This window comes from Osmerus eperlanus, chromosome 15, assembly GCF_963692335.1.
Source record: "Osmerus eperlanus chromosome 15, fOsmEpe2.1, whole genome shotgun sequence".
In the NCBI taxonomy this organism is placed as follows: Eukaryota; Metazoa; Chordata; class Actinopteri; order Osmeriformes; family Osmeridae; genus Osmerus; species Osmerus eperlanus.
In genome coordinates, this window is record NC_085032.1 from 5,099,129 (window position 1) to 5,121,293 (window position 22,165).

Here is a 22,165-nt window from a genome sequence, read left to right on the forward strand (position 1 = left end):
AGGTGGCGTCGAACCAAAATGTGAGAGTACACTGAAGAAATGTGCAGTCATATCCATCTTCACTAACTAGACAACTCCGCCTCTATCTTAGTGAATGTTAACTAAACAATCAGTACAAAACAAACTCCAAAAAAGCAAACAGTGTAAAATACAGTAAATTAGTCTTGCTGACACGTCTAGGTGCAATGTCGAGGCAGAACAGTATGGCTGGTGTTGGTTCCCTCAGCCCAGAGCAGTACACAGAAGCCAGCTCAGCAAGCCAACCTAAATTTAGACTCCCCCATTTCCTGCTGGGAGCTGCAGGTGAGCAGGGAAAAGGAAAAGGAAATGAATTCTGTGTGTCAATAGTGAGTTTGGTCTTAGCAGCATGATCGTCTCGTTGCTCTCCACAGGGGGTGCTGCAAAAATACCCCCCCCCCCCCCCCCCCCCCCCCCCTATCCCTGGTGAACTAACGGTTTTATAGAAAGAGAGAGGGCATTGCAATTTCTGGCACAGGAATAAAGTACACATGTTGTACATCTTACTCTTCTAGTGATACCAACCAGGGGCGTCGTTAGACCCTTTTTACTGGGGCACTTGCCCCAGTATAAATCTGCTGTGCCCCAGTTTAAGTTTATGTTTTAACAATTTACTTCATTAGTCAGTGCATTAATTTAGATTGATAATCCCTGAAAAAATCTACACAGTATCCCAATCAACGCTTGTAAAAGTGTTTAACTAAAAACACAAACCTGCATGCATGCAGAATTCCATGTCAGCGCGTGTTCTGAGCTTGCCAAATAACCAGGCGCGTCGCACCCGTGGGGGATGTGGGTGTTTTAACACCCACACTTTTCCCGGTGAGAGGGTTCAACACCCACACTTTTTCTGCAGTTTTTCCACAGTTTTGCACAAACGCCTTGCGTTGAACTGCCGCCGTAGCTACGTCGTAGGCTGTGTGTAGCGATTATATTGCCTGAGTGAACAGAACTGCGTCCATAGCAACGCTCTGTTTTTCATGGCAACGGTGTGTTATACTTCGCAGCGCATTCTACACTGGAATTCAACCAATAGTCCAGTACTTTTAAGAAATGTAATGCAAGTATCTTTAGTGTTTGCCGTACACGTGTTATCACCGTTAATGTGTTACATCAATGTAAAGCTTAACTCTTTAATACTGGTACAAATTGCTATCGTAATAGGTAGATACAACCTGAGCTAACGTTAGCTAACTGAACCTATCATTTAACATTAGGCTGTTAGCTAGCTAGCTAGGTTGTCTTTTGCCATTTGTGTTCATAAAGTTTAATGTCCGGTGGCATTTTCATCTCTTTTTATATGCCGTTACTGTAGCTATATGCGTAATGTTAGCAGATATTTAGAAAATGGTGTGTTTATCAGTTGTAACTACAGGATGGAAGGTACTGTAACTGCACCTTTTTAACTTCACAAACGTCTTTTTGTCACGCATTATCAAGATGCAGAAAAGAAAGAGGCAGGAGAATATTGACACTTTTTCAAGAGAAATCCTGTAAGTGAAGTTGAAAGCTGAACGTTGAAAATTTTTGACATTAAACAACAGTAGCCTATTTCCATTAGATATTGTTTGCATTTACTTCATGATATTACTTTTCAATATTCACTGAGGTTTGCTAGTGCCACAGCTGTAACTGTTTGGCCCTATTCCTTTACCACTGCCTTTTATATCTTGTATGTTATACATGTTGTACACCTCTGTCATTGTATCCATCGTTTCTATTGTTAATAAACAAATCACATCCATCCCCCTCACTTTTGAAAAGCTTGCTACGCCCCAAAATCCCTGAGAAAATGTCACGTCTGTGCTGAACTACGCTCCGGCCACGGCCCCTGTTCAACGGTGCACACACGGTGACCAATATCTCCAATATTGGTTGGAGACAGGGCCGGAGTGGGGCCACTTTTCAACCCGGGAGTTTCAGGCCCAAGACCGGCACTTTTTTTTGCATAGCAAACAGGGCTGGATGCAGCCTGCTTTGACTGGGGGTGCAGTGAACTTTTCTGGGGGGTATCATGATTACAGAAAGGGATCGTATTATTTTTTATATTGATACCATTTTTGAGACTTCTTAACGATCCGAGTGTTAATCAGGCACGGAGCCAGACGTTTAGCCAGAACATTAGGAGCTTTGCCCCAACCTAGGATGTATGGGTTTGATGTAATGCAAGATAGGGACCTGCTAATTTTTTTGGCCATTATTTGACCGCAAAATAGTTTGTTGAGCTTTATGTAAAATAAACAGACGTTTTTCAATTGGGAAAACCTTGTCTAGCGATGCCATCACTCCGGCCCTGCTCCCATCCATCCTCCCTGACGCGTATCGTTACAGTAGGGCCGCCCGTCCCAGCTATCGGTAGCCGATCTGGGAAAACTTTTGGAAAAGACGGTCTATGGACCCAACCAACTCTATTTGGGAGGGGAGAACTCCTTCACATGGTACAACCCATGCAGAGGCTGAGGTGTCAGAATGCGGAACGTGTGTAGCCTACTTTAAAGGTGACATGACATGCTGTTTTTGGATGCTTTTTTATAGGCCTTAGTGGTCCCCTAATACTGTATCAGAACTCTCTTTCCAGAAATTCAGCCTTGGTGCAGAATTACAGCCACTACTAGCAGTCCCACAATGAGCTTTCTTCAGAACGTTTTGGTGTCTGTAGCTTTAAATGCTAATGAGGAGCGGAGGGGCGGCACCATGCGCTAATGTCACTCACCCCGGCCCTGGTTGGAGATATAGAAGGGGGCGCAAAAAAAAACAGCCCAGACTGGGCGCATTTTTTTGCGCCCCCCCTCTGAGTGGCGCCCTAGGCGCCACTCAGAGGGGGAAAGACCGCCCCTGAATACCCCCCAGGTGTCGAACTCGGCACACAAGTCAGTATTGAGGTAGGCTAATAAAACATTACAAAACTAAAGATAGTTTCTAAATGATAGGCCTGCCGATCATCTTATTTTGACTAAAACATAAAAACAATATTACATGAAGCTCAAAAAACAGTATTTGCGCTCAAATGAATGCGAAAAGAATTTGCACGCTTGCATTAGCTATTGATGTCCCTGCCAAAGCTGATATCAAACTTGCGTCCCTGAACTGTTGTAAACTGTTAAGCAAGGGGACTTTCTATAGCCTAGTAGTGCATTGTGCGCAGCAAGCTTGAAAGAAAAAAAGGGATATGAATTAGGGGCCTGTGCCCCAGTAGAGTTTTATGTCTAACAACGCCTCTGATACCAACCATCACAGCTACAGTATTAGAGGGGAGGGGAATACTAAGAAAGATGACATCAACTATTTATTTTTGTTCAAGTGTTGTGTGGGTGATTGCTTCATCTTGTTCAAAGAAAAATGTACATTACATCACTGGAAAGCATGTTGCCTGCCATTGGCTGGCATTCTTATATTGTTAACATTCCTCTGTGTTGCATAGGCTTGCATTCTGCATGCCAAATTGAACTTTTTTCCAGTTTTAGCCACAGAGGAATGATAGCGTTTTTCACAGAACATTTAAAATCTTACAGTATGCCAATACAGTACACACACACCCATACTGTAAATGCAACGCACACAAAGACCATTCAGCCGGAAGCCTGTGTGAAGCGGAGGGGATGAAATGTGGCTGCATGGTGTCTGGGGTTTCAGAGCTAGTCTCCAGTAGAATGACCTAAATTCTGCTACAGCTTTAGCTGCTAGGGTTCAGTTGGCTCTGTATGTATTTTTCTTTTCCATATACAGAGAGAGAGAGAGAGAGAGAGAGAGAGAGAGAGAGAGAGAGAGAGGGGGAGGGAAAGGGAGAGAGAAACTGATGCAAGCCTTTTGATTTTTTCTTTGTTATTATTTTCTTTGAAGTACTGTATATGCTCATGCATGGCCAATAGAACCTGAGGGGGGGGGGGGGGGGGGGGGGCGACGACACACACGACACACAACACATTGTCCAACCAATAAAGTTCAGTTGATTTCCTAGGTAAAACGGCCGTGCCCATCTCTGGTGCTGTATGTCTATGGTCTTCATCTAGAAGTGTTTTAGATTTGTATCCATGATTTGCCTGTGTTGAAGGCATACTACTGTATTTGATGTCAACAATTCAAGTACAAGGACATGATGAAGAATGACGTACAGCCTTTCTCTAGTTTAAACACCAAAACATACTGTAAATAAATAACTGTACACAAATATACACACACACTGACATGCACATGCATGCCCACACACAGTGGTAAGAGAGGAATTGAAAGTCACATGGTAGAGAAACTAAATTAAGCATCTACAGTGTTGGCACATTCACCAAATAAACATACGTTTAATTCCCTTGGTCTGTCGCTGGCATCATTTGCAGCTTTGAAGTAATATTTTGTTAAGAACTATTTTTTGTGGAGTTATTAATCATCTTGCCCAAATGTTTTCTTTCCTGAAAAAAAAGAGAGATAAAGAGACATGAACAAACCCTCACAGTCCGATACACATATAATATCTCTTCTTTCTCTGTGTCTCTATCACTCTCTCTCTCTCTCTTTCACGGGTATGGTGGAAGACTGTGGTGAAGCAGCACTTTGATCAGTCTTGTTTCTACGATATAATGTTGTAATGTTGTTACTGGGTCTGTGTTTACCTAAAGTTCCTTGCCTGGAGAACAGTGAACCCCCCAAAACACACCCATGTACATACATTACGTACACACACAAGCACACCAACGAAACATGCTGTCTTCCAGTTAGGGTTAGCCTTTAATGAGGAGAGCTGAAGGATGTGTGCTTTCTCTTCTCCCCCCCCCCCCTCATCTGGCTGGTGGATTGTGTTAAGGCTGCACTGAGAGAAAGGGGACAGCCTCAAGCCTGGCATGAGGAGAATGGATAAGAGGGATTAAAAAGCGGAATCACTGGCAGTGGTGATTGAGGTGTGGTGTGTGTGTGTCCAGGAAATTGCCATTCATTTAGCATATGTTTTACAAAAGTATTAACTACTGAGAAATGTGCTAACATAGATTAATTTCCTGACACTGCAATGCGCTGCTGCAATGAAATATGTTTTATTATTTACTGGCTGCCAAGTTGCTTTTCTGTAAAATAAGAAATGCGTTTTTATATTTCAGTGCAAACATGTTCTATGTCTTATATATTTTATTTACATTGAAATGTCAACATGTTGGTTTGTTTTTTTCACGTTGGCTGGTTAAAGTATGTGTGAATACTGTGTGTGTGTCTGTGCGGACTTGTTTAACTATCCTTGTGGGGACTTCAGCTCCCCACAAGGATAGTAAACTAAGACAATTTATCTTGAGGGGACATTTTCTTGGACCCCACAACTTCAAGTGATATTACTAGGGAGTTAATAAATAGGGGTTATAGGGTTAAAATTAGGGAAAGGTTCAGATTTACATTCAGGGTTAAAGTTAGTTAGGGGCAACACGATTTTGAATGGGAATGATATAACTACGGAGCCCCGGAGGTGTGTTAATTGTGGTAAGGAAAGAAGATGTTCGTCTAATGCTGGCTCTTCTGATTCTCTCGCAAGATTATGTGGTTGAAAGCATCCTATACAAATAGTAACCTCAACATTATTGGAAGTTACTTTGTGCTCATACGCACTGATATGGGTGCAGAGAATGTGACCATTAGGGACATCCAACCGTACTTGCGACGAAATGACGAAGATGACAGAGCTGGTGAAGCAAGTTACATCACAGGAAGAAGCACAGCAAACCAAAAAAATGAGAGCTGGTGGGGCCCAATCTGGTATGGAACACTGGATCCAGCTATTAAGGGAACTTAAAGATGAGGGACTCTTCAGAGGTGACTTCTTGGACAAAGCTATACTGCAGTTCTGCTTTATGGCAACAATTCAGATATGATAGTGTAGCATTATGATGAGTGTTATGATGAGTTTATTGCATATAGGTTTAAAGATTCTGTAAAGCAAATTCCATTATTTGCTTCTCAGTACATTATATACGTGTGAAATAAGTTGCTGAAAGCATGTGCAAAGCTCTAAAACTTTGTCGCACTGAAATGTGGAGTTAGACCGTTGAACAGTTTCTCACCCATTTTCAGCTCAGGTTTTGTATAGGCGGGGAAAAACCCAACCTATCTACGTCACAGCCACATATCTACGTCAGATCACAGACAGTTGCATTATGTTACTCAGCTGATACGATGCAAAGACTAAGTAATTAACACATAAAACACTCAGAGACTGCAGGTAGGTCTGTTCTGATATCTGAAATTGATTTAGCTAGTGTTGCTGTTGTTGTAAATTCAATAAATTTGAGGGAGCGGAGATTCAGCTCCTTCAGGTGACACACCCCCCCCCCCAGTCTCAAGCAGAGAAGACTGCTGATTTTCTCACGATTTCATAGCCTAATTTAACATACATGTACTTTTTTTGTGGGATGAACTTAAAACTCATTTTCAATTACACTTTACAGCATCTTTAAAACTAACAATAAACCTCTGTCTGCACATGCAGAATTCGACTACACATTATAATTTTTTTTTATTTATCTCATGAAATGTTATACAACATGCATCACATTAATATTTCTCTTAGACATTTTCAATGTACAATCCATTAACTTTTCTTTGAAAAAGTAAAGTCTAGCAAACAGTAAATTCAGTGTGGACAACTTGCATTGAAAACGAAACTATGGGCCTAACATTAGAAACAATGACCAGCTTTTGGCAAAAGGAGGACAAGGCCACAATGACAAGAACTTGAAAATACATGACAGCCATATTGAAAGTATAAAAGTAAAACCTGAGTCATGAGGTGTGTGCACCTTGGGTAAATATCTTTTTTGGACTCATTGCATTTCATGAAACTATGGAAAATATTTGTATTTACATGAACATTTCCACAGCTATTAACCTTAACATGAATGCAACAGTTATGGCTATAATTGAGGCATTGTGATAGTCACAGGTTGATTTGTAGCATTCCATGCATATACGTAGAGCTCTGAACCTAACTCAAACAATGTCCCATCACCCACACACGGCTTGTGAGCATGCTGTTGAAGTCACTGTGCGGGTCGGGATAGTTGGCAGCTTATTGGCAGCTTTAAAACATCCGCATGTCTGTGATTGTGATTCTTTGGAAATCTATAGTTACAATGAACTCAATTGTGATTGGCCATCCAATCAAATTAGTACCCGTACAAAAACGGAGTACTAATTTGTGTGTGGGCATGCGGAGTACTAACTCACTCACGTACCTCTTAAGGTAGCGGGCTACTAATGTTCCCATCTCTTTTGGGAAGATAAGGAGGTCCCTCACTGCCTTCCCAGTTGGAGTTTTCTGCTTTGCACTAATTAAACACAATGAGGGAAGGTTTTACGTAACTCATGCGCACGAATTACGGAAAACTTGACAATGAATTTGTATTTATTTTTATTTTTTACCCCCCCCCCCCCCCCCCCCCCCTAGCCTGGCTCTGCCCTTCTACGTACTTACGCTCAATTTTGATTTTGCTGCTGTACTAGGTCTGGGATTTCAGTGTAATAGTCGGTTTTCAGAAAAAAAAATTTGTAGGTCCAAACAGCGAACAGAGAGAGTGGCTGAGAACGATGACGTTGATGTTGTGCATTAGTTTGAGTTGTAGTTCAGTAATGGCGGCGGAGAAAGATGCGAGCGAAGCTATTCAGTCTGTTGTGGCAACGCTCCCGAATATCCATAAGTTAAAGCCGGAGCAAGAACAATCCTTGCTGAGTTTTGTTGGTGGCCATGATGTTGTGGCCCTCCTCCCCATGTGGTTCGGGAAAAGTTAGATTTTCCAGCTACGGCAGTTAGCTCCGTTACAGTAGTGGTGAAGGAGTTGGCTAAGGCGAACGCTAGCGATTGGTTATGGCAGATCAGAGTGGCTCTGAGCAGATCCAATAGTTTTAAACTTCAACAGAGTACCCGCCTTCAAGGAAGTTAACGCTTGTCAGTGGAGCAATCCCAGACCCTCTGTACAAATTAAATGTACGAGGGTCTGGTTAGGACCTAGGCTACCCCCCCACAGGCGAGTTTACACGGCTGTTTGCGCGTCAATGTTGCTTCACTCCGTTAACCTGCGCCTCGTCCGTTACTGTTTACAACGTTAGCTTGGCTACTTGTTTGGCGTTGCCTTTTCAGCGTGAGATATACAAGGTGTGGCGTGAGAGCGTGAGAAATGGTTGAAATGCGTGCGTCACATGGCGAAACCGTGAGAGTTGGCAGCTCTGTGTGTATCAGTCTGCCAGGATCATTGGGTTAAAATGTCTCAGCCTACTCTGGTACCAGTGGCGCCTTAATGCACGGGCTTACCTGGGCTTAAGCCCGGGGCCTCGACCAATCAGGGGCCTCTTAATAATAATACAAAATAATAATGATAAACGTCCATATTCGCGGTGTCATTACTCAAAAACTAGAGAGGGTACAATTTGTAGGGTGTGCTTGCTTGCGTCGGTTGCAGATGGGTCCATTTAATATGAAACAAGCTGAACCCCCTTTGAGACAAGCTATTCTAACAACGTTGTCACCGGCAGTATTTTTCAGATGGAATCGCGATTCAAACGGTACCATCTGCTAACTGAAAATATGCCCTCAAATGCGACTTTTTGGTCTCAGTCTAGAGCCCTGCGTGGAGAAGCTGAATTATGGTACGAGCAAGCTAGCCTAGCTGCTGTTGCTAGCCAAACTTCACTGAGGGGATTGTTTGAATGCGCCAGAAATTAAAAATGTTTCTTTTGACATAAAGTTTAGGCTGTGGCATTGAATGCTGTGGGTTTGAGAGTCAGGTGGCTGAGCGGTGAGGGAATCGGACTAGTAATCCGAAGGTTGCCAGTTCGATTCCCGGTCATGCCAACTGACGTTGTGTCCTTGGGCAAGGCACTTCACCCTACTTGCCTCGGGGGAACCTGTACTTCCTGTAAGTCGCTCTGGATAAGAGCGTCTGCTAAATGACTAAATGTAATGTAAATGATACATCAGGCATATTTATAAATTTATTGATCACAACAATATATATTTTTTAAACAATAACAAATGGTTTTCACTGCTTTTGGAACATTTGGAACATTTGAGTTGGTTTGGTTCTTATTTTTTCCCAAACAGCAACACCAAGTCTGTAATATACATATACCATCTTCGGGATCTGAAGCTGAACTTGTAAAGTGCAGACAGATCAAATCAAATGTATTTGTATAGCCCTTTTTACACGCAAGCATGTCACAGAGGGCTTCACATACGCCCATAGAACTGCCCCTCAACCAACCTAAACCCTCAAGGAAGACAAGGAAAAACTCCCAGAAAAACTCTCAACAGGAGAAAAAATGGAAGAAACCTTGGGAGGAGCAATTTAGAGAGGGATCCCCTCCTCCAGAGACGGTTGGTGAGAGAGAGGAGCAGAACACTGTCTAAACATAGTCATACAGTGTCGATGGGTTTTGAAACACCAAAATCCATTGTTCAACTTTATAGATGTAGGACAGGACCGGGAGACTCGCGACCAGGTCCAGCGTTGGACGACCGACGACCAGGCAGGTGCTGACAACTCAAATGACAACTCAAACCCCCCACACCACAAGGGATGTGTGGGGGGGGACAGAGAGAGGAGAGCAGGGATTAGAGAATGCCAGGAGCAGCTAACAGTTACAGTCATAATAGAATGAGATCCCCACCGGTCAAGTGTGGACTGGTGCAGCAATTTAACAGAGCAAAAAAGGGGTATTTGATGCAGCCCCACACACCAAGACAGCGACAGCCCCCCTCGGTTGGAACATGACATCTGTTCCAGGGGAAGAGAACTCTAAAATAAGTTATACTTATAGAATAAGGATGGAAACAACCCATCCCCCGTTGCCTCCAACTAGTAACATACTTACCTTTAACAGTCGTAGAATTGACTAAACAATAACGTTTTTAACCTAATTTTAAATGTCAAAACAGTATCAGACTCCTTAATTGAGACAGGTAATTTGTTCCAGAGAAGAGGTGCTCTATATGAGAACGCCCTACCTCCAGACAGCATATCTAGGAGGTCAACACCTCCCATGAACTTGTTTTATGTTTCAACAATGGCTGGTCTGGGAACCATTATGTGATTTTAGGATTTTCAATCACAGTGTTTCACACTTCCCAGGTGTTCAATGCCAAAAAAATGAAGAAAGTAGGTTCACAGCTTTGTTTATACATATAAAAAACACATCAATTCCACTCTAAATATTTCTTACTATGACATCCTTACTTTTAATTTGTAAAAAATTTAACAAAATAGTGTATTTGGCATTGTGATATGACATAATCCAGATTGCATCATGAAATACAGTACAATGGCTATGGGCGGAAATAGAGGTAAAATATTACTTTATATGTCCCTGCCGAAAACAAACGAGTCACTTCGTGACAGTGGCCATTTTGGAAATGGTATTTAAATGCTTGATACTGACTGCAGTGCATTGAAAATCTAACAGTTGGCAGAAGACATATATAGGATCGTATGCAACAGGTTTTTCAGGAAAGTATTGCTCATGATAATGACGTAGAGGCCTCTGAAACTCATGTATCAAATATGATACAAATTGTGTTAAATATGCTTTACATTTATGAAGTGAATAATTTAACTTAAGCTTAAGGCTAAAGACGCTCCTACATTTGGTCATTTAGCAGACGCTCTTATCCAAAAGACTTACAGTAAGTACAGGGACATTCCCCCCGAGGCAAGTAGGGTGACGTGCCTTGCCCAAGGACACAACGTCATTTTGCACGGCCGGGAATCGAACCAGCGACCTTCTGATTACTAGCCCGATTCTCTAACCGCTCAGCCACCTGACTCCTACATACAGTGTTCATTTTAGGACATCCTCAGATCTCAGAGTCAAGTGTCAGACTCAAATGAAAAGGCATCAGGTCTCAGACCAAAAGTTGTCAGGCGAAAAGGCATCAGTCTCAGAAAAACTTCTGTCAGTCTCAGACAAAATGACGTCAAACCAAACAGCTTCAAATCAAACGGCGTCAAAGCAAACGGCATCAGAAAAACCTCAGTCAGTCTCAGACAAAACGTTGTCAGAAAAAAATTTGTTAGAGCTAGATCAGGGAGCTGTTGACTAGCTTTCTGGATTAGCTAACGTAGATAGCAGCTTTTACAGTGAATACCGCTGTGGTGTAGTTTTTTGCAAACTAGTTCACTCGTGTAAAGTAAACCCATGTTTAGTCCACCGGTTGCCATGGATACTACAAACAAACTCCATGTATACCATGAGAGGTTTTTCTGATGCCGTTTGGTTTGACGCTGTTTGGTTTGACGCCGTTTGATTTGACGCAGTTTGGTTTGACACTGTTTGGTTTGACGTTGTTTTGTCTGAGACTGACAGAGGTTTTTCTGAGACTGATGCCGTTTCGCCTGAGTCTGACAACTTTTGGTCTGAGACCTGATGCCTTTTCGTTTGAGTCTGAGATTTGAGGATGTCCTAAAATGAACACTGTACCTACAACTGCCGGTGTCACCCCTTTATCAGTTTGGGCACAACACATAGAGCCTACATTGCTCCATCAGGGGTGTATACTGCGATTTACTACATTTGTGGAACGCGATTTACATTTGTGGAACGCGATTTACATTTGTGGAAAGCGATTTACATTTATGGAAAGTCATTTACATTTGTGGAAGCGGTTTTACATTTGCGGAATGTGTTTCACATTTGCGGAACGTGTTTCACATTTGCGGAACGTGTTTCTCATTTAGATTTTGGAATTTGATTCACAAATGGAATGCAATTTACATTTGTGGATCACGTTTTACATTTGTGGATCGTCATACATGCATTTGCAACTTCTTGTTTTGAGCCTAGTGTCAAATTGGTGCCAAAAGTCACATAATCTAAGTTTAGCTTTTTATGGCCCTATTTGCAAATCTTTATGGCGCCAATTTTACAGAATCCTCTTGAAACTGTCTTGCACATATGTAGTTAGAAAAAACTCAAAGGCAAATCAAAATTTGATTGTTTGTGGAAAGCAATTTAGTATGGAAGCAAATCAGTGACATAATGTTTTCAATTTTAAAAGGCATTGAATACTCAATATTGAAATTTAAACAACACCAAATTCTCATATGAATATATTTCAATGTAAAATAAAATTCATGTTGGCCAAAAAATTTCATCTCAAAAGATTTGAGGCAAAAAAATGATAGCCTATCAATTTCGAGCCGAAAAATTCAGAGCTTAAAAAATTCAGATTGCAACATCCAGGATATCACGGATAGGTAGAGAAATCGAGCCTCAATGCAAGATTTGATCACATCGGACTCAAACCAAGCATGGTTGTTTTCCCTGGTAGTCATCATGCATTTTCTCTCCTCGATTGCTCTACCTATTCTTGGTATCCCGGATGTTGCAATCTGAATTTTTTATACTCAAATTTTTGGGGGTGGAATTTGATATGCTCCAATTTTTCGGCTCACATTGTATCGGCAACATTTTTTTGGGGGGGCTCTAATTTTTTAAGATCACATTTTTGGGGGCTCGAATTTGAGTAACCTGAATTTTATTTTACATTGAAATATATTTATATGAGAATTCCGTGTTGTTTTAATTTCAATATTAAGTATTCAATGACTTAAAATTAAAATTTAAAATATTATGTCACTGATTTTCTTCCATAATTTACATTTGCATTTGTTACATTTGTTTTACATTTGTGAAACACGTTTTACATTTATGAAAAACGTTTTACATTTGCGAAACACATTGTACATTTGTGGAACACATTTTACATTTGTGGATCGTCATACACACATTAGCAATACTTTTTGCCTCGTTTTGAGTCCATAAGAATTTACGCAAAACACACTTGAGGTGGCATGAAGCATATCAAAAGCACAAAGCGTTAGCCATTAGCCTGCTGCACGAGCAGCAGCATTGGTTGGTAGCATTCTGGGGCAGAGACCTACATGATATCCATCATTTCCCCTGACAGACTAAAAGGCAATTCCGAAGGGGTGGAGGCTAAAGTGGGGGAGTTAATAAGAAAAGCTCTTCATAGTAGTAATGCACTCACTGACTCTCCGCCGTGAGTGAGTTCCCAGCCCTTTTTAGTAGCTCACCCTGTCAAACATCCGAGAGCTGGATTGGATGTGTATGTAACGGTGGTATTTCAACTGACTGACAGTTTTCTTTTCTAAAGGTTAAGCACAACAACGACTGCACGAGTACGGGAGTGCTACTTGCTTTATTATTACAAAAAACATCCATTTTATTTGGTGTTGAAAATAAATCAGGACGAATAGAAGATAGAGGGCAACTTTGTTTACAATGTTCTCATCGTTTTTCAAACAATTGCACATTGCTGCTTCAGTGCACAGTGAAAACATTTGTCAAGTCAAGTGGCCATGATGCATTCCAAAGTGGTTCCAGTCATCAGCCCTGGAGCCAGACTTCCTATTCAGAATGAATGGAAAACATGTATGCAAAACCAGAAAACAGTGACATACAGATCTCACATATAGATCTCACAGATTTACAGTATTTTTCTAGAAGGCTAGCGGCTGTCTACGAGGGCTGCCATTCTGCACCAATATCAGCCGCTGAGTCAGTGTACCTAAAATAGCCCCACTTATTGCCAGAGGAAGCAACAACCTCCTTGGTTCCCCAGTTAAAGAAGCCATGACTCAACAGATTAGCTGATGCACATTGGTGTTATTGTCCCACGAAAGCACACACACCCACTAGCCCACTGAAGCATGGGCGTGGGTGAAAGGGTGTGCCCGGCCTGTTCATAACTTCAAGGTTGCCTTGAAACCAACTAACCATGGCTGATAACAAAAAAATATTGTAATTCCAAAGCATAGCTTGACAGCCAGAAAACTGTGGAGTAAAACATTTCTGTGGGCTAGCCCATGAAGACCTGAGGTCCTTAGATAGCCCCCATATCTCAAGGCCCTTTTGCCCCCATCTCAACGCCCTTTTGCCCCCATCTCAACGCCCTTTTGCCCCCATCTCAACGCCCTTTTGGCCCCATCTTAACGTCCTTTTGACAAGGTGTGTGTGCGTGTGTGTGTGAAGGGGAGAGGGGGGGGGGGCGGGTAAGCCTGAGGACTGTGGTAGAGCTGAGGGGATGCTGAGCTCAGCTGTCCTCTCTCGCTGAGATGGGTCAGGCTTCCAGTCAGAGGCAGCCCAGGCTTCCAGGGCCCGGCAGCAGGAGAAAGAGCACCAGAGATGGAGTCTCCCTGATGGAGATAGGGTGTCAGCCTGTTTGCGGAACTCAGTAAGGCCTCTGCTCATTCCAGCAGCCGGAGATGGTTCAGACAGAAGGTTCAGAGCTGGAGCTGGGGGAGTCAGTTCTGCCAGGGCTAGATCAGATGCCCCCTGGACTGATTAAATGGAGCCTGTGTACTGCCGAAGGGCCTGGTGTTTTGTTGCTTGATGGGCGTTGGGTAGGTGCCAGGTGTGGCGACAGCTGGGCTGTTCTGAAGTAGCTTTTCAGAGGCAGGTCAACTGCTAAATCTGTCAAAGTTCCCCAAGGCACCAGCTTCTAGCCATACTAGTCACAGAACCCAGTAGCTGGCTTGGGTTGTGCAGTCCATCTGCTAGTCTTGTCCCGGCTCAGCTCTCCTTCTGGCTAGCTGGCTGGACTGCATGGCTGGCTCTGGCTAGTGTGGTACTGCACCCATTTGCACTGATCGGAGTGTTGGAGTGGGCACTAGCTATGCTGCTGCTGTCTAAGAGAGAAGTCCTGAAAGAGTTTCTAGAAAGGTCCAGGAGCCAGATGCAAACTTCAGGCCTTTCTGCCTTTCTGCCTGAGGAAAACACTAAAAGACTTTCTCATAATCTTGTGTTACCGGTGAATCAGGGTTTTTAATGTTTAAACTCACGCATGTACTGTCTTTACCTAGATTTAAATTGGAAATAAATGGTGGCCAAGATTTAATCTCACCACCATTAACTCTCCTATTCACTAAACTAATCCATCGCTTTTTTTTCCTTCTACTTGTTCACTTACAAATATAATTACAAGCATTTACCCTCTTCTAAAGAATAATCCAAAATACAATACACAACGCACAAACTATATCTGCTGATGTCACTGTTACGCTCCTAGTCTCCACGTTCTCATTCTGCAAGTCCGCAAAGCGATAACTGCCTGTCAGTGTGTTCCCTGTCTCTCTACAGAGACACTACGGATCAGGTTTCACTGTGAGAGCCTCTGTTAGACCGCCCACAGTGTGTGTTAGCCCTTTCTCCTTTCCACCTCTCATTATTTCTCGTCTGCCCTTTTAGGACTGTCTCTTCCCCCACAGCCCGCCCTCCCTCTCTCTCATTCTCAATCATTTCTTCTTCCCCATACCGATTTCTTCTTTTCTCTACTCTTGTTCTTTATTTTGTTCCTTTGTACTCTTTTGTTTCCATCTCTTTTTCTTATCTTTCTCTCTCATTCCCTTCTCATTTCCTTTCTTACCCCATCTCTTCTTCTTCCCTTCCCCTTGTTTCCTTCTCTCACCTTCTTTTACTCCTACCTCCTCTCTCTCTCTCTCTCTCTCTCTCTCTCTCTCTCTCGCCTTCTCTCTCTCTCTCTCTCTCTCTCTCTCTCTCTCTCTCTCTCTCTCTCTCTCCCTCTCACCTATCATTCCTCTTTCAACTTTCTTCCCTTATCTATCTCTTCTCCCTCTCATGTTCAGTCGGTGACAGAGCCTGCCCTTTCCTGGGATGAAGGGAAAGATTTACAATGAAGCAGTGTGTGTGCCTGTCCTGGCCTGCCCCATACTACCCCAACCCCCAAAACACCCACACACACACACAAATGGGAAGATGGGATGCAGCTTGCTCCCCGCTGGCATACGTTTCATTGTAAGTGCACAGGGCGATAATGACAGATCGGCTCCGCCCTTTTTTTCTCCAGCAGACACCCTACCCCTGAGCAATCTCAACACAAATCCATGCACCACCCCCATCCCTCTCTCCTGCCCTCCACTGAGGCAGGGAAAGAGAGGAGGTCAGGAAAATGTGGAAAAGAGAGAGGGAGAAAAGAACGCGAGAGAGGAGAAGAGAAAGGAAAGGAATGGGAGAGGGAAGAATGTATCAGTGATTAGAAAGATCACCTCATCTAAAGTGGAGGCTCTGATAAGAGCAATCAGACACATTTCATTTGGAGAGAGAAAACCACATTGGTATAAGCAAATTAGGAGACTCACACACGCATTCATATCCACACACAGTAGATGCAGTGTGTCCCACAAGTGGCCAGGTTGTTATGACAATAATGGCCTACTGTTAAAGCTTAGTGCTGTACTAACAGAGCACCAGCTGTCTAGCTCTCAGTTCCCAATTGGGTAGTTCAAACTTTCATTCAAGGTGAAGTTGCGGCAGCACTTCCAAGATGGTAAATGGACTGCATTTATATAGCGTGTTTTTTTACCTTAGCGGCACCCAAAGCGCTTTACAATTTTTGCCTCTCATTCACCCATTCATACTCACAGTCACACATACCGACGGCGGCGAGCTGCCATGCAAGGCGCCGCTCTGCCCATCGGGAGCAACTTGGGGTTCAGAGTCTTACTCAAGGATACTTCGGCACATGGCCTGGGAGGAGTCGGCGATCGAACCGCCAACCTTCCGATTAACAGACGACCCTCTGTACCCCCTGAGCCACAGCCGCCCCATAAGAATAAATCAATAGTCAGTAGTCAGTGCTGAAAAAACGGAATCTATGTACAGGAGGGCACCTCTAGATAAAAGTCTCATTTTGAAATCAGACAGTTGACCGGCTATGCCACTGGCATGTTGGGGGACTCACTGTTTTCAAATCCCACTGAGCAAGCCCACAACTGGGCCTCTAATGCTTGAGGGCCACGGACACCAAGCGGGGGCCGCACAGGGAGTGATCAGCGCTGTGCATCAAGTGCAACTCGCAGTGTTTTGTCGTTCATCGAAGGCTACACAGCCGTTTTCCATGTGATGAGGCAGATCAGACTTCTCTATTTCTGTTTTACCACAGCGTGTATGCTTGTAACTGGCTTTGATGCAGTTCACCTGAATCCCTTTTTCAGTTCCAGATTTGACTACTTTTATGTGGATCCTTTCCATGGCATTACATGTTACTGTATAAATTTTTTTATACACGTTCAAATAAGTGTTTACTTTGTAAGTGTAGATGGGTGAGGAAAATCAGGAAATTAGGCAGCAAAAATACAATAAAAATTGAAAATTCTAAGGGAACTCACACACACAAACGAATTATATATGCTGAATGAACTTTTATATCATTGCTCCCCCCCCCACAGAATTGGCGTAGACGAAGATGAAGACGAGGTCTCAGTTCAGGTAACGTGGAAACACCAACACACCTTCCATCCAGGGTACAGGGCTGCGTACTGAAGACCCCCTCTACAATCAGTCTGACAGATATGCCCTTCTCTGTTTCATGCCCTCCATCATACCCTAACCCTAACCCATGGGATCGAAACATGACAGAGTTTGACACAGTGCATCGAAAATATCCCCGCTCCTCCTCTGTCCTTCTTCACGATACAGGCTTTTATCCTTTTATCTTATCCCCCCGTTCTTGTGTATTCGACCGCTTGCGACATCAAAGTCGAGAAGGAATTTGAGAGGGGTTCGAGTTGCCAGGAGAAGATATGTTCACTCTCTCTCTCTCTCTCTCTCTCTCTCTCTCTCTCTCTCTCTCTCTCTCTCTCTCTCTCTCTCTCTCTCTCTCTCTCTCTCTCTCTCGGAAAGGAATGACAGTGCCATCGTCAGGGCCGTCCGACTCTCTCCCTTCTGTCTCCCTCGGTCTCCCACTGCTCTTTCATCTTCTCGCTTGACCCTGCCGTTGTCTGTGTGCGCGGACGGAGATAACATCTCATCAGTATAATGAGAGACTAGGAAAGGGGGTTGGGGGAGCTGTGAATGGAGCGGGCAGGGACGACGGTATCCCCAACGGAGGGTAAGGCTAGCCGCCTGGCTCGAAGGGCCCCCACGCTGGACTCTTTCTTATGGAAATGGCCAAGTGTAACCTTGCCCAGAGTCGGGCTCCTCCTCCCCTTACCCCCCTACCCCACCCCTACCGAACCGCAGGGTGCTAGCCGTGTTCGCTCGTTCCTTGAGAACAAGATGTCCCCGTTGGAAGAGAGAGTTTGAGGTTCCTGCCGTCAAAGAGGGAAAGAGAGAGAGAGAGAGAGGGGGGGGGGGGGGGGGTGTATCATTGGATATGTTCTTCTAGACCTCTCCGGGGAATGAAGGTTTTCAGTATTTCCATCAGGCAGGGTCGGTGGACAAGCCTGAGGGTCTTTGTGTGGCTGTGACAAACAGTGGTTCCCTCTCATGCTTCGCAGGGTCGGACAGAGAGGGGAGCAGCAGGGGAGGGCAGGGTAGACACAACAGCCGGCCTGTGGCATCGTCTGGAACACAAGTATCCTTTCACCGACGTCCTCCGCCTATAGCTTGTACAGAGATTGGAGAACACACACACACACACAGGCGCCGACAAAGACAGACACACATTCAGATGCAGGAAGAGAGGAAAAAAGAAACAGGCGCACATGCACCACACACGTATTACAGGAATGGTAAATGCTGTCGTCCCTGGATTTGCATTTCTAGAATGTCATTTTCATTCAGTACTGTGTGAAAGTGAATGAGTTCAGCATGAGACAGGCCACGCTCTTTTTCTCAGAAAGATATATGACTAAACAGGATATAGTGTGCATTGTGTATGTCCACTCTTTATTTGTCTGAGTTTGTGTGTATGTGAGTGGTTGCATATCAACCAGTTGTTTGTGCAAATGCGTTTGTGTGGGAACCGGTCACTGGGATAAATTCCTGTTTGCAGAGAGTGTAACCCTAACCGTTAAGGGTGGGGGCAAATGTTTGTCCTCAATGCTAGAATTTCATGACCACCGCATTAAACAGAGGCAAACCCAATTGAGCGATATAACAGCCACATGATCCAGTCAGCCTGGGATAGAGAGCTGGTCATCTGTGTTGGCTCAGCATCAGTATTGGCCGTGAGCAAACAAGTTAGCTGAGGATAATCCTTCCCTTCTATGTTTGTCATAAGTCATAAGAACAATGTGACAGTGGTACATGGGATTCAAACATAGATTTTTGGGGGGGTTCTGTTCCTAGGTACAGTATACAGTTCTGTTCCTAGGTACAGTATACAGTTCTGTTCCTAGGTACAGTATACAGTTCTGTTCCTAGGTACAGTATACAGTTCAAAATGTACACGCTCCAACTACATGCCAACCTTGAACCTATAGGAAATGTGTGTACTCAAAGTCGTATTTCTTAGAGATTTATTGTTATATTTATCAACCTGTATTATAGATGCAGCCGAAGTCTGCTTTTGTGGGCTTCTTGAAGTCAGTGCTCTGGGCCAGATGGCTCTCTGCTCTGTATATGCCGGCCAGGCAAAGAGAATATCAAAGGAGAACTGCCTCCTATCATCGTGTGAAGACAACAGATTTCTAGTAGCTCTACAACAAGGTTCTATTTCTCTAATTACACTCATTTATACTAATGGCAAGCTTAGGTATTCTCATTTCAGAGATCATATTTCAAAGTCTCGCATTGATATAGTATAGTGTAATTGTTTGGGTTCTGATCTATTGGCTGTTTTAAAGATGGTTTCAGGCATGGTGTGACGTGATTGCATCTTCGCTGTGAGCAATCTAGACTTTGTGTTACTGTATGCGTCTCCTCTTTTCAGTCGCAATGCTTTCAATCCCATTTGACCAAATATGTTTTCTTAGCCATGAAACTAATCACCATCCGTGAGCCACAAGAGATGCTCTCATCCAATGAGATGCATATTCTGTCTGCCAAGAACCTATGAGTCAGTCGGTGTATAAGCCAAGGACCCAGAGAGTGTGTGTGGCTGCTTGTGTGTTTGTATGTGTATGTGCGTGAATGTGCATATGCGCTTTTATCTTTCAGTAATGAGAAGAAAATCATCACTTGCTCCCCCTGCATACACACACACACACACACACACACACTCGAGGTTGACGTCTTACCACCACCTGCATTGCTTAGCCCCATGTATTCCATACAATTTGGGTCTGTATCCATAGCAACGATGTGCAGTGTGTTTTGCCGCTAGTGTTGAAGTACTCGGAAGATCAATTTAGTATAAATGTTTATATATATAAATATACAGTATATATATGTATATGTGTGTATATATTAATTTATGCTTGTGTGTGTGTGTGCGTGTGTGTGTGTGTGTGTGTGTGTGTGTGTGTGTGTGAGCGTATATACGTGTGTGAGCGTGCGCGCGTGTGTGTATATCCTGTATTTCTGGGCAAATGAGAGGAGAGAGTAGCAGGCGTACGAGCTGTCATGGTCACCAGTGTTTCCTACTCAGTCAAAGGCCCCGTTGTCACGGCGCCTTTGAACCAGGTGGAGGCGGTCTCAACAAGGATCAGCCTGACAAGTACTGAATGGAGCTGCCTCTACTTATCTTACAGTGCGCCCCCACACACACACACCCCCGTGTCACTCTGCCCCTTCCCCTGTTCCCAAGCTCGCTAAACTCAAAGGCTGATTGGTACGTGCTTCAGTCTAAGCATCAGTTTGGACATGCTTGACAGACAGCTCTTTTGATCTTACCCAGGTGAGGGAGTTTACAAACTGTGGCTCCTGGCCAGAACCCTGATGCAATCCTTGGGGTCTCCCTTACTTAAAAGCCAAAGTAGTTGTAGTATGTGTACGGTGCTGTGTGTGTGTGTGTGATTGTTGTGGTGGGACTGAAGCAGCACAGTTGCACTACCCCCCATCTGCCATACTGTAACGGTCGGACGGCGTGAGCTTATAATTACCATGGCTGTCTATTGTGCTGCCTGTCTGAAATAAAATGACCACCCCCCTATAAATAAGCACTGAGCAAACCCACTACCGCCCCTCGTCTGTCCTCTTTACCTTCTCTCCTCCCTCTCCTCCTTCTCTCCTCCCCCTCACCCTCTCCAGTTATAAATAAATCCTGTTACCTTACAGAACGATGCATGTGAGTCCCACAGCCCTTGCGTGGCGCTGATAATGTTGAAGAATTGTGGGAAAGCCCCAAACAGCCATGATAGATCATTTCTTGTGCTCTTTGTTTTGGTATAGATAATGTCGTCCAGGCAGGAAGACTGCGTGTTCTTCTGTTGTTTCTCTCCTCAGATTACCACATATTCTTTATGGGATTGTTTAGATAAAAATGTAATTGTTATCTACCCTCCCACCCCCAGACTGGATGTCCACACTCACCTCCACTGCTGTGCTCCAGTCATGTTTCTGTCACACAGCCCCTCACAAAACTCCTTAATCAACTATCTCTCCACTAAGTCTTTGTTTGAAACACTCTTTGTCTGATGCCAGTCAAGCATTTTCGAGAAAAAACCCCCCTAAAAATAGCCTTAATGCCTGCAGCTGTGAAAGAACAAAGCAAAATGTTGTCGCACATTGGGGTTAAAATGGAAAACGATGTCAGTGGCATTCCTCACTGATGAGTCATAAGGAAAGATTCCGGAGAAAATGGAACATTAAAGTTCACCTCATAAGGACTATATCTTTTTTTTGTCCTATTCCTTTCTGACAGTACTCAAAGTGTAATTATGGCATGGAGATGAGGACAGCGGAACAAAAGACTATGTCATTGTTGCCAGCCTCGCACAGTGCCTGTTCCTTGCGGGAGAGAGGATGTGAAAGCGACAGAAAGAATCTCTTGTCTTTTCTCTCATTCTTATTTATTCTTCCACCCACAGCTGTGGCCGTGAAGCAAATAATTGTCTTGGAAATGATTTCATGTAGGAGACAGACACAATTTTGTGTCGGATTAACACTATCATGGCTTTTTCTTATTCCCATGTCCTACTGAATAAGTGTCCTTGAAAAGAGATCTACAAACTGTTGTTCAGTACATCATTATTTGACTCTGTCTCTTGTCTGCCATTGCTGTTTCACGTGCCTCATTCTGTGGGTCCCTTCTGGGAGAAGTAGACCCCACTCCACCTCCTGGAAACTGTCTCATCGCGATGGCATTATTTATGAACATGAAGATGGAGCTTGGCCCCATGTCTGACCCCATTTTCACGTGAACACTTTAAAATATGAATGAGCCTAATGTGACGAGCCTCTATAGCACATGCTGAACAGTGACGAGAGGAAGGATTTGGTCACTTTCTCCTCCCCTTGAATGTCATCTCTGTAGCTTCATGTAAAC

At 43.7% G+C, this 22,165-nt stretch overlaps 1 protein-coding gene across 1 annotated transcript in view; it reads left to right on the top strand.

The window, feature by feature from the left end:
• The window catches only part of LOC134034838 (sodium/hydrogen exchanger 9-like), a 75,265-nt gene that overhangs the window by 51,271 nt on the left and 1,829 nt on the right, over positions 1-22,165 (top strand). The window contains exons 13-14 of the mRNA XM_062479490.1: positions 17,244-17,283; positions 18,294-18,370. Of these exons, the coding sequence (XP_062335474.1) occupies positions 17,244-17,283; positions 18,294-18,370 (117 nt within the window). The remainder of the gene's footprint in view (positions 1-17,243; positions 17,284-18,293; positions 18,371-22,165) is intronic.